Source organism: Priapulus caudatus, unplaced genomic scaffold (genome assembly GCF_000485595.1).
Source record: "Priapulus caudatus unplaced genomic scaffold, Priapulus_caudatus-5.0.1 Scaffold1681, whole genome shotgun sequence".
Lineage (NCBI taxonomy): Eukaryota > Metazoa > Priapulida > Priapulimorpha > Priapulimorphida > Priapulidae > Priapulus > Priapulus caudatus.
In genome coordinates this window covers 14,704-27,589 of record NW_014578742.1, presented here as the reverse complement: position 1 = coordinate 27,589, position 12,886 = coordinate 14,704, and the positions used below count along the sequence as shown (strand labels likewise).

Below are 12,886 nucleotides of genomic sequence, written 5' to 3'. Positions count from 1 at the left end.
ATTCTGAGATGCAATTTCCTGCATTCTGAAGGTCAAAAATGACAATAAATTGACAAAAAATAATTGAATTTTTTTTTTTCAATCACAGTGAAATTCATAGTTTGATACAAACTGGTCGTAGTGGTGCAAAAGGAATAGAAATTCGTATAAAATACGGATAAATCGTAGTGGTTGGCATCTCTGCATAGCCCCTCCCCTAGCATCCCCCACGCACTCCCCCCTGTATCCTCTTCACCCCCACACCGTCCTCACTTAGCACCAGAGGTGCCAACACATATTTGAAGCAATCTGTAGTTTCTGGCCATCAAATTAGTAGTTCGAGGGTCACGTAGTGACCCGAGTTTGCTAGGGGGGTCCGGCATGCCACCCAGAAAATTTTTTGATTCTGAGATGCAATTTCCCGCATTCTGGGGGTCAAAAATGACAATAAATTGACAAAAAATGACAATAAATAAAATAAAAATATATTTTTCAATCACAGTGAAATTCATAGTTTGATACAAACTGGTCGTAGTGGTGCAAAAGGAATAGAAATTCGTATAAAATACGGATAAATCGTAGTGGTTGGCATCTCTGTAGCACCCTCTTTGCATGTGCACGCCCCTTTTTTCCTGCCACTGTATTCCACCCCCTCCCCCACCCACTCCTCCCGCACTTCCTTTACCCCGCTCCCTCCTCTCGCACTTCCTTCACCCGTGTCCCTCCTCCTCCCCCTCCAGCGATTCTCCCCCGCATCCCTTCCCCCTCCCCCTGCATCTCCAAGCACGGAGGTCTTTGTCATCGGGTTTGGACAAGACGCCTCCTCCTCCCCTCCACATCTGTCCCTCCCCCCACATCTCCCCCTCCGTCCTCTCCCTCCCCCGCACCCTCCCCTACGTACCTTCAGCAGTTCCACGAGCCTGCAGAGGGCCAGCACGGAGGTCCTGGTCATTGGTTTCGACAGCACCCCTCCCCCTCCCCTCCCTCACATCCCTCTCCCCTTCCTCCCTCCCTCCTCCTCCCCCACGTACCTTCAGCAGTTCCACGAGCCTGCAGAGGGCCAGCACGGAGGTCCTGGTCATTGGTTTCGACAGCGCGACATGGAGGTTCATAATCGTACGAACCTGGTGACTCACGTTGTAAGCAAACAACAGACCCTGCGGAACGGCAGACGACACCGGTTACCACGGCGACCGTCGCGCGCGAGCAGCAGACGACACCGGTTACCACGCCAACCAGCAAGCGCGAACAGCATATGACGCGCGCTCCCTAAGGTTACCGCGTCGTGAATTCGCCGCCGAAAAACGGCGATAGGATTTCTTTGACCAAAACATTGGTCTTCCACACAACAGGCAAATATCCGTTGAATATTTTATTATTACACTAGTAATAAATTATCATCATTAGCATATATTAATTTTATTTATTAAGAAAGAAATATTTAAAACACGTAAATTAAAAATCAAGCAAAAAAAACAACGCGCACTCGCTTTTAATGCATTTCGCCGCAGCGGCAGCCGCTAGATGGAGCCACCTACCTGTATGAAGAGCACGCACTGTTTGTTCAGGTCGTCGGTGTTCATCTTGAAGGTCGCCTCCATCTTGATCATCCACGACGAGATGTGAAGGTACCAGTGGTGAACCTCCCTGCAAGCACACCAGGTGGCAGCACGGATCAGTGGCATGCCAGGGCGAGGGGCGAGGGGCGAGAGATGAATCGGACGAAATCGATTCCGTCGGTTTGTTTGCGATCGTCGAGGCGGACTGCGCAGGTCGAATGATACATTCACAGCCACGCTCACGCACGCACACACATCTGATACAGCTATAGATCGCACACTTCAATCGTCTGTGCTAACAACCTCAACCATGGTTCATACAGGAGAACTGAAAAAATTTTCAAGGACTTTTCAAGAACTTTTCAAGGACATTTTAACGGAAATTCCAGGACATTTTATCCGACATTTTATCGGAATTCATACACAGAACAAAACATACCTGGATTAATTTAATAACCCCATTCTTAATCACTGTCACCTCTAAAACATACCTGGATCACATTAACAAGTGCGCATAGCGACAGCGCTCATGACTAACCGTCTACTGCGGTGACTCTTGTGGTTGGAGTTGTGGGATTCTAGTAAACGCCTGTTTAGTCCGCAAAATGTGTTCACAAATACACGCCGAATAGTGGAATGCAGCAGAGATGGTATCAGGAACCTTCTCAAAAGATGTTTCGTTGGCCGATGCGTTATCGAAAGTTGCCGACCGAGATGGCGTGTACGTTTCAAGTGTCTTCAGATTAAAGATGCGAAGGCTCCGCATCATTCGTAGTAGCAACAACTCATTGCAAGACAGAATCTAGGTAAAGCACCATCCATTTACCTACGCAAGGCCTACAGGCTGCAAATTGCAATAGAGAGCTGCCACCTGTAACCATTAAATGCTAGCGCAAAAACTGCCCCAACCATGCTACAGCCACTGCGCAGTGGCATAACGTGACATGTAAGCATTACTGGACAGTACAGAATGACAAGAAATTATTACGATTTAAGGATATACACTTGGCTTTAACCAAATTTTAGCTTTTGAAATCATTTCACTGTGACATTGTAGCCATCATACATCCAGGCACTGTATAGATTCTACTTAGCTAAACCGGCCAGCTCAAGATTCTTTCTAAAGCAGGATCACTCAACAAATCCATGTTTAACCGCTCCTCTTGAGTAGGGGGATGGGGGCCGAGGGTTAGCAGGGAGGGGTGGGGAAAGGGTGGCGGGAGGGGTGTGGGGGAGGGGGAAAGGGAGGCGTGAAGGGAGGCGGGCCTCTAATAGCAAAAAGCATAGTTGCACTTCCGTTGTTAACAGTCAACAAATCCACTCGTTTAACCCCTCCTCTTGAGGCTGCAAAGTTATCTCGACACCTTACTCTTCGCATGTTCAGCAGGAAGGGACAATTTCATCGGTCGCTTTCAATAAAGCCATAAAAATGCTAGCGTCACCGCTGAAACAAAAAAGTTTTTTCAATCGCGCGTCAGACCATGTCCTCAGAAATGGTCTAAAATCGGCCCTGTGCCATTGCCATTTGACCTGTGACCTCAGATTTTAGGCACAGTGATGCCTTTCCTACCATGAATGCTATACACCGCTAGCACGAGCCTAGTCGAGCCGTTTTAGATTTTGTGCCGCATTATGCATATTCCTCCACTAAACCTTAAGTTAAGCGCAGTGAATGTTCCCCCGCTTCTTTTACACCTCTTGACTTCCTTTATGACTTTGACCCCCAGCTTCGACATCAAACTTCGTTTTGGACGACTCCCCCCGATGTGCGCGAATATACGCTGACCGTACGTCGAGCGGTTTAAGATTTGTGCCCCAACTGTTGACGGCCACGGACGACGCACGGACGGCGGGACGGACGATCAAGCGATTTGCTTACATAGCTGCCATCTGAACTATTGTCAGATGAGCTAATATAAACCCTTCTAGAACACTGTCACATTTCTACAACAATACCTATTTTTGTACTGACTGATTTTATTGACTTATTCTGTAAATTTGTTGATCATCATTTAACATGTCTATATCGCTGTCTTATAAGCTGTTTAACCTCATTTAACGCCAATTTTTATTTGACGGTTTTTGTCATTATGTGATGGTACAAATTCCTTTTTTATTACAGGCAACGGATTTTTCTAAAAATTCAAGGACATTTTCATGAAATTCAAGGACTTTTCAAGCACCAAAATCAACATTACTAAATTCAAGGTACTTTTCAGGACTCCTCAAATTCAAGGACTCCCCTCAAATTCAAGGACTTTTCAAGGACTGTGCGAACCATGTCAACTTACAACCTACCTGCTCTTCCTGCATCTCGGGAGAGCGTTAAACGGGAAACAATGGATTTTTAGAAATGACGAACAGTAGTAGAGAGTACAAGTAAAAACCCCTAATAATAATATAATATAATAATATAACCCTGAAGCGATGCCAGCAAACGACAACACCTGACCTTTATCTCGTGTAGAAACAAATACAGTTGCAACATGCTATACTGGGTAGCCCTATCATTGCAGTCATAATCATGAGCACCTTCTTCATGTAATGACATACCTGGACCAGGACATTTTAACAGATGGCTGGCTTAGGTGAACAGGTTGAATTATATGCTTGACAGCATAGATTGTGCACCACAACATACGCATTCTAACATGTAACTGTGCACATTGACAGGTGCTTTGACAGATGATTGGCCATACCTGTACCTATACGGTTATCGTGCACATTACCTGGACAGGTGCATAGCATACCTGGAACTAGTAATCCACATGCATACCCTGTACAGCGTGATAGCGTACCCGTGGACTAGGTAATACATGCGCATACCTGTACAGGTGATAGCGCTAGCCTTGGACAGGCTGCTGGCTCTGCTGGCGACAGGTAGTTGAGCTGCTGCTGCCCCGAAAAAACCTGCTTTTTTTTTTTCCCTGGGCCCCCGCCGTCCGAGTGCCTTCGTCATGTGGGGAAAAAAGCGCCTGCTGCTAGCAGGAAGCTCGTCGGAACACGACGACGCTTGCCAACAAGGTCGACACCGCAGGAATCTACGCCGCAGAGGAAAGTCGCTTAAGTGAGGGAGGATGAGAGAAAGGGAGGGGGAGGGAGGTGGTAGGCGGAGGGGCGGGGGGCGAGGCGACTGCCTCTGTCATGTGGGGCAAGCTGCTGTAGCAGGAAGCTCGTGGAGCCAGACGACGTGCCGAACAAGGTGTTACCAGCAGGAATCTACGCAGATGAACAATGTTAGTGAGGAGGATGAGAGGAAGGGGAGGGAGGGAGGGCCAGGGAGGGACTGCCCTTCGCATGTGGCGGAAGCTGGCTGTAGAGGCAGAAGCTTGTCGGCAAACGCAGACGAAGCGTACACCAAAGGTGCGCACCGCCAGGAATCTACGGCAGATGAACAGTGTTAGTGACGTGGAGGAAGAGAGAGAGGGGGGGAGGGAGGGGAAGGGAGGAAGGGGTGGGTAAGGAAAGGGGTGGGAGAGGCGGAAAGTCCTTGTGGGTGAGAGGAATGCAGTGAAAGACCATGTTAGTAAATAGCAGCCAAAGTAAAGAAGCCAAGAGGAATGGTTCTTCACTCCAACCAAGAATCAGGGTCAACAAAACCTTTTGCTCACATCTTAAGGTCTCTACACTGCAGCACCGCCGCACGCCAACGCAGGCCTGCACCCACACGCTACGCACGCGACGCACGGCACGCACTGCGCGACAGCGGCGACCAGCACGCACACGCCCACCGGCGCACGCGCACACGCCAACGCACGAGCACGCCACGGCACGCACGCACACACCACACACGGCACACAACGGCACGATGCACACCACACATCACACACACACACACACACATGCACCCACACAGCCCCACACATACACACACCACACACACGCCACAAGCGACTAACACACACACACAGCACAGACACGACACATACGTAAACACTATACACGCACACACTACCTTTTTATGGACGTCCCAGAGAAGCTTGAAGAGTTTTTTGTCAGATCGCTATCGATCCATAAATCTGAAGTGCTAGCAACGTAGAGGGCGCACACTCCGACGTACTTGTAGCGCTGATCGACCTCGTTCGGCTCGCCTGCGACAAACACAAGGCAGTCTTGTGTGAGTGTGTGTGTCGGGAAGGGCGAGATAATGCGATGACAAAATACGGCTGATTGTGATGGTGTGCAGCATGAAATTACGCAACTTGTACCACTTCATCACTATCCTCTTGTCTTGTCTCTTGTCTTCTGTCTCTGTCTCTGTCTGCTGTCTCTGTCTCTGTCTCTGTCTGCTGTCTCTGTCTCTGTCTCTGCTCTTCTCTGCTCCTCTGTCTCTGTCTCTCTGTCTCTGTCTTGTCTCTGCTGTCTGTCTCTCTGCTCGTCTCTCTCACTCTCTCTCTCTCAGTCTCTCTCTCTCTCTGCCCCCTCTGCCCTCTCTTATGCCCTCCCTCTCTCTCTTCGCCCTTCCTCCTCACGCCCCTGCTCCCCTCTTCTCGCCCCCCATTTCCTCTCTCTACCCTCCCTCCTCTCTCGCCCTTCGCGCGCTCCTCTCTCCCCATCGCTCCCCCTGCTTTCCGCCCCTCCCGTCTCTTCTCGTCCCGCTTCCTCTGCGGCCCCCTCTCACTGCTTCGGCTCCTCTTCCCTCTCGCGCTTCTCTCCCCTGCCCTCTCCTCTCTGCTCCGCTTCTCTGCCCCCTCCCTCTCTCTCTCGCCCTCCTCTCTCCCTCTCCCCTTCCATCTCGCCCTGCTGCTTCTCTCCCCTTCCTCTCCCTCCCCTCACTCTCTCCCTCTCTCTCCACCTCTTACCGATCTTATTCTCGATCATAGTGTAGATCGCACGGATGTTCAGGATGAACTCCTCGGCCAAACGATAGAGTTAGTGTAGATCGCACGGATGTTCAGGATGAACTCCTCGGCAAACGAGGAGTTCTTCGTCACGAACGCGCTGCTGCTGTCGAACATCTGCTCTATGCAGTTCTGCAACGCGAACGAACAACACAGAACGTGAACGAACAACACAGAGCGTGAACACAACACACACAGAACACATTGAACGTCGACTCATCGATCGGTCTCACGGATGGATTGATGGATTTATGGACCGAACGATTTACGAATAGATCGATTTATGGATCGAGTGATTTACGGAATTAGTTAGGGATCGATTTATCTGGCAATAAATTATGTTGATGATTGTTGGTAGCTAACCGATTTATCAATTCGTTGATCAAATTATTGATCGAATGATTGAATGATCGATCGATTGATTTATTGATTGATTGACGTACGCGTAGGATCATCCGGTCCATCAGCTGTCCCTCCAGTTTCATCAGCAGCTTTTCGAACAGTCGCAGCTTCGCGACCTCTATGTTGAAGGTCGCGGGGTTCGCGCGAACCGACTTCAACATCCTGTAATACAAGCGCATGTTCGTGAACTACGTGCTGAAGGTCGCGACCTCCACAGCGAAGGTTGCGGGGGTCGCGACCTCCACAGCAAAAGTTGCGGGGGTTGCGACCTCCACAGCAAAGGTCGCAACCTCCACAGCAAAGGTCGCAGGGGTCGCAACCTCTACGTTAAAGGTTGCGGGGTCGTGACCTCTACATTGAAGGTTGCAGGGGTCATGACCTCTACGTTGAAGGTCGCGGGGGTCGCAACCTCTACTACGTTGAAGGTTTCAAGGTCGTGACCTCTACATTGAAGGTTGCAGGGTTGTGACCTCTACATTGAAGGTTGCAGGGGTCATGACCTCTACATTGAATGTCACAGGGGTCGCAACCTCTACGGTGAAGGTTTCAAGGTTGTGACCTTTACGTTGAAGGTTGCAGGGGTCGTGACCTCTACATTGAAGGTTGCAGGGGTCGTGACCTCTACATTGAAGGTTGCAGGTTTTTTGATAGCGCCCCCTGGTTGTCGAATAGCCCGCCGTTCACACCCGCACACAGGTGGCGCCACTCACCTCTTGTAGAGCGTCCAGTGTTCTCGCAGCGCCCCCTGGTTGTCGATGATCTCGTCGAGCGTGAGGAGAACGGTCAGCAGTTCGCCGAGATGTTCGAACACGATCTGCAGGTGGACGCCTCCCACGTCCATTGCTCGCGCCACGCCCCTGCCAACAACNAACGTGAACAACACCCCCCACGATCTGCCACCCCTGCTCTACCTGCAGTGAGATGGGATCTAGGGAGAAGTCCCACGCGTCGGCGATCGCCTCATCCAGTGCCTTCTCTATACCCCTCAGCTGACTGCAGTAGTCCTCGAGAAATCGCTCGTACTTCCGCACCTGGACCTCGCCAACGATCTCTGCAAAAGGTCGCCAAAAGTTCGGCAAACGTATATAAATGTTTGTCAATAGTAATAATAGTCTCGTCTCAAAAACAATAGTAAATACTAGTAAATAACTGTTTGATTTAGTAAATATTAGCCTTGTCTCAAAAACAGTACTAAAAACTAGTATATATAAATGTTTGTAAATACTAAATATTAGTCTTGTCTCTCAACACAGACAAGAAGTGAATCTTGCGCCGGCAAGGGTGTTCGAGCAAATCCGAGAAAGAATGCGCGTGCCCGATAAAGGCGGCCTCGAATCGGACATATTTTACGCGTGTCAACCAACATGCGGTGCGGGACCGCGGCGCGAGGTTTGTAATCGCATTTGTTTGCTTGCACGCGTGATTTCTCCTACACCATTCATTAAAATTATTCAAGATAACCAGAGGCTAGAATTTATCTAGCTGCTTAATACGGGCACCCATGGCGAGCATAGCAAGGCCAAAAAAAATGTCGTATATTTTTTTAGGTTTATGGCCCGTAGATGTATAACATTAAATTTTATTCAGATAATAGATTATAGATCTTATATGAGCATTTTATTATAAAACAGTGCATAACGATAGAAACATGAAGATTTAATTTTCACAATTTTCAGAGCTCTGCTAATTTGGACATTTTATGAATTTTGTAATTTGGACGTTTTTCTAGGGGTCGTAATTTGGGCATTTTTCTAGGGGTCGTAATTTGGGCGCCGGTATTCGGTATGAAAAATGGCTTGAACTAGGCCCTGATAACTTTTGCATCTTTTGGCCTTAGCCAACTTAGTATTCTTACACAATAACTAATATTTTACCATAACAATAAAGTCCTTGCACTTTTGCAGGAAATCAAGTTTTTTCAGAGGTCAACAAGTGTCGTGGTTTATTACCTAAGTTGTGCGCAGGATCTAGCAGTGTTAGACGTGAAGGCACGAGATCATGCAAGGAGAGATTGTGACACCCGCAATATGTTTTCGCATGTGTTAAAGGAACAGTAGCCTCTAGGTTCTAGGGTTATTTTCAGCTAATTTAGGTTATAATTGCGCCTCATAAAAAGTTTCATGGTTCAATCACCATTAGAAATATTTTTTTTTGAAATTTTATTGTTTTAAAACTAACGACTACAGTCTTTGATTACAACGACGCGGTGGCGCCACTCAAAGCGCACGATCTGAGAAGTTGCGCAAAAACCACTTTTCCAGCCAAGGGCTACAGACGAGACGGTATTTCTTATTTATTTCATTTAAAAGCAAAAGGGATTGTAATATCTTTATAACGAATATAGTTTCAGTTTATATGGAGTTAAATTTTGCCCTGAAATGAATATGTTCGTGTAAATAGCATACTTAGGTAAATAAATATATTGCACTTTTGTGATTAGCCTCGCGTCATTTACCTGCAAATAAAAATGCAACATACGCAACTTTTTGAGGATGGCAGCCGGTCGCGGGTGTCATGGCGCCGTTCAAATTTCGTCAGCGTTGATGTGCTAATAATTAATTAAGTATCTGGTGACAAATACATGTGGGTATAGACAATTTGTTTATACAGTAAGTAAGTACAGTAGTATGCAGTAAAATCCTATGAGGTACTGTCCCTTTAATCTAATCTGGGGTGCTAAACTAGGCTTGGGCCGTAGACATGTGCTAGTAAACACACTACACAGGCATGTTTGATGGCCACCAGTGTTACGGTGTTAGTTGTTACGTCAATAAGGCTGAGAGGGTCTATGTCTCCCTGGGTACTGCCGGAACGTACCCTGGTAACTACTCTAACTCAGCCTACCGTTACCTCGCCTACTCACTAACGAGTCTTAAGGGAGTCCGCTACGCCTACTCCCCTAAACCCTATACCATATCAGATAGTTACCAGGTATATGTTCCGAGTATACCCGACCGTACCAGGTACGTTCCGCAGTACTCATGGAGACATGCATAGAGCGTCATAGGTCTATGTCCCCAAGGTACTGCCGGAACGTACCCTGGTCACTATTTGATATGGTTTAGGGTTAGGATTAGGGTCAGCTTAAAAATTACTTTTTTTTTTACGAGAGCTCTTTTTTGATTTGTATGAAAAAAAGAGCTCTTCGTAATTTTTTCTACGGTGAGCTATTTTAGGCTTGGCCAGAGCTACTTTTCATAGCATGATTTTTGTTTAAAATTGTCATAATTTTATGCACTGACCCAATTATATCATTCATCAGGCATTCAGCAGCTCGAGCCCCCCACACACCGCAGTCACTCTACGGACCTCATCCACCGTGTTAGAATCGTCACACAACATCCTACATTCCTGATCACGCCCTCCGTCTCTATTCAGATTCTCCATCGTCCACACACGAGTAGACACTTGCCCCTCCCACACCCCCCCGGTACCACGCCAGCGACCCGTCCTCCCCGCCCCGCACGTTCCGACCCCCGGCGGTACCGGACAGCAAGACCAGAAATTCCCAAGACTTCAATAATCCATCGGTAATGCCGCCCTGGTCCATGGCTCCTATTTTACACGGTTTCTTTTTCTACCCTTCACTTTATTTTCATTCCGCTTCAAGACCTACTTATCTTTACTATACATCCCGCATTCAGTACCCCCTCCCCCTACCTGACGCAGTTCAGGAACTTTCACCGATACGACGAGTGCTTGTACGTCCGTCCACTCCTTGCAGTCCCCCCCGCTGGGCCGTCGACGATGAGTCCTTCCAACACAACGCAGCGGCCCATACCTGGCGGACACTCCTACTCCAGGCGACATGCCGCCCGCCGTCAGCCCTTCCCGCCCGTCCTCAGCGGCTAAGGTCCCCTTTCACTTCTCGGACTTCGCTTGCCCCTGCCTCCCAGTCCACCGGCTTACTCCCCATGGCCACCTAAATCCCATTCGCTTGCCCCCGCGCACATCCGCCAAAGTTACAGTGCTAGAATCTTTTTAAGTTATACAGTTTAACCGATTGCTTCTCTAGATATCTAAGCTGAATAAAAATAGTCCACTTTCTACAATCAGGTGGACGAAATTCAGGTTAACAGCTTTGGTTGCTGGCCGTGTCATGATGTCATGGTCGTGCCCTCACTCCCCACCGATAATTAACCCCTGGCGAGTATTAAAAACCTTATTGTTAAATGCGGGTACCGTAGCAAAACACTTGTTGGGCTCGGGCATCAGGGTGTCGGAACCTTAATTTCTACTCCTGCCGGCTGCACTGGAGCGATCTTTTTTCTCGTATCTTCCAAAAATTTTACGCTTCTCGTAATTGTTTAGTTACCAGAGCGCTTTGCAAAGCTGACGGAGAGCGAAATCGTCGCCCGCTCCGGTTATTTTTTCGGCTGATTAGGGTTAGGGCTTCGAGTTCGGTTAGGAAGTAGGCGTAGGCGTAGCTTCTAGCTACTATAGCCTGCGGCAGCGATCCGCGGGCTATAGTACTAGAGCTAGCGTAGGCGACTCCCTAGACTCGTTAGTGGAGTAGGCGAGGTACGATCCGGCATATTAGATAGTACCAGGGTACGTTCCGGCAGTACCCCGAGGGACATAGACCCTATGAGTATGAGCGTCAATAAGTGTTATCTCTGTGTATATCGCACAGGCTGAGGATATAAGAAATCGGATTATAGCAACTTTTTTTCATACTACATCGTACGACATCTGCTCACATCGTTCGATAAAGTGATTTAGCGGAAGTGCACAAAATTTAAAGTATTACTAGATTACCTAGACTAATATTAATTTTAAGAGTAATTTTAATGTCCGGTGCGGCGGTAGGCCTAGTAGGAGTAGGCCTAGGAGTAGGAGAAATCATGTGACATGTATGGATGTATGTAAACAAACGTCTGGGACGCGAATGTTGCGCTTTCGTCGCATGGCACGCGTCTGCACATAAAAAAATGTCGTGTTCGCGACCACTTCTTCCGCGTGCATTGTCTTTCAGGTTTCTTATAGAATGATGAACCTACGCAATGATCCATCGTCAAACTTATCGAACTCCCAATCCTCCCTCTTTTCGACTGCCATCATTGACTGCTCACTTGGTTCCACGCAATATGGCGAATGTCATTTCTACTCGTAGTTCTAGCTTTTCTCACTACGTGGCAGTACTATCCGGTGCTTGCTTGCTTGCTTAGTGCACTCGTATAGAATTTTCGAGATCATTTCGAGCTATCTAAGCATCAGAATAAAATTAGGAAGATAATCGAAGATTAGTAACATTAGTAATTACGATATTATTTTTTTTAAATTACACGCGCACACAGTAACACACGCGCGCACACACTAACACAGTAACACATGCAGGCACATGCACACTAACACACGCACTCACACAGTAACACAGTAACACATGCAGGTCATGCAGGACATGCAGGCACGTGTACACTAGTACATAACAAAGACGCGCACACAGTAACACACGCGCGCACACAGTTATACACAGAACGCGCTTGCACACTAAACACGCGCGTGCACACTAACGCACGCGCGGATTTAACACAAACAGGCACACGCTTTTTCTCTCTCTGTCTCTCTCTCTCTCTCTCTCTCTCTCTCTCTCTCTCTCTCTCTCTCTCGTCGTCGCTGCTCTTTCCTCTCTCTCTCTCTCTCTCTCTTCTCTCTCTCTCTCTCTCTCCCTCTCTCTCTCTCTCTCCTCTCTCTCTCTCTCTCGTTTCTTCTCTTCTCTCTCATCTCTCTCATCTCTCTCTTCTCTCTCTCGCTCTTGTCGCTCTTCTCTCTCTCTCTCTCTCTCTACTCTCTGTTCGCTCTCCTTTCTCCTCTCTTTCTCTTCTCTCGCTCTTTTCGCATCTCTCTCTCCTCTCTCTCTCTCTCTCTCTCTGCTCTTTGCGTCTTCTCTCTCTCTCTCTCTCTCTCTTGTCTATCTCTTCTCTCGTCTTCGCTCTCGTCTATCTCTCTCTCCTCTCTCTCTCTCTCTCGCTCTCTTCTCGCTCTCTCTCTCATCTCTCTCTCTCTCTCTCTCTTTTCGGTCTCTCTCTCTCTCTCTCTCTCTCTCTCTCTCTCTCTCTCTCTTTCTCTCTGTTCGCTCTTATCGTCTCTTCTCTCTCTCCTCTC

At 48.0% G+C, this 12,886-nt stretch overlaps 1 protein-coding gene across 1 annotated transcript in view; it reads right to left on the bottom strand.

Annotated features, from left to right (window-relative positions):
• Window positions 1-11,858, bottom strand: part of LOC106817324 (WASH complex subunit 7-like) — a 26,123-nt gene extending 14,265 nt beyond the window's left edge. The window contains exons 1-11 of the mRNA XM_014821985.1: window positions 11,782-11,858; window positions 7,682-7,832; window positions 7,492-7,638; window positions 6,823-6,943; window positions 6,431-6,511; window positions 6,341-6,377; window positions 5,494-5,629; window positions 4,389-4,579; window positions 1,518-1,627; window positions 1,011-1,136; window positions 877-899 (exon numbers count right to left, since the gene is read on the bottom strand). Of these exons, the coding sequence (XP_014677471.1) occupies window positions 877-899; window positions 1,011-1,136; window positions 1,518-1,627; window positions 4,389-4,579; window positions 5,494-5,629; window positions 6,341-6,377; window positions 6,431-6,511; window positions 6,823-6,943; window positions 7,492-7,638; window positions 7,682-7,832; window positions 11,782-11,842 (1,184 nt within the window). The 5' untranslated portion in view covers window positions 11,843-11,858. The remainder of the gene's footprint in view (window positions 1-876; window positions 900-1,010; window positions 1,137-1,517; window positions 1,628-4,388; window positions 4,580-5,493; window positions 5,630-6,340; window positions 6,378-6,430; window positions 6,512-6,822; window positions 6,944-7,491; window positions 7,639-7,681; window positions 7,833-11,781) is intronic.
• Between the last annotated feature and the right edge of the window lie 1,028 nt (window positions 11,859-12,886).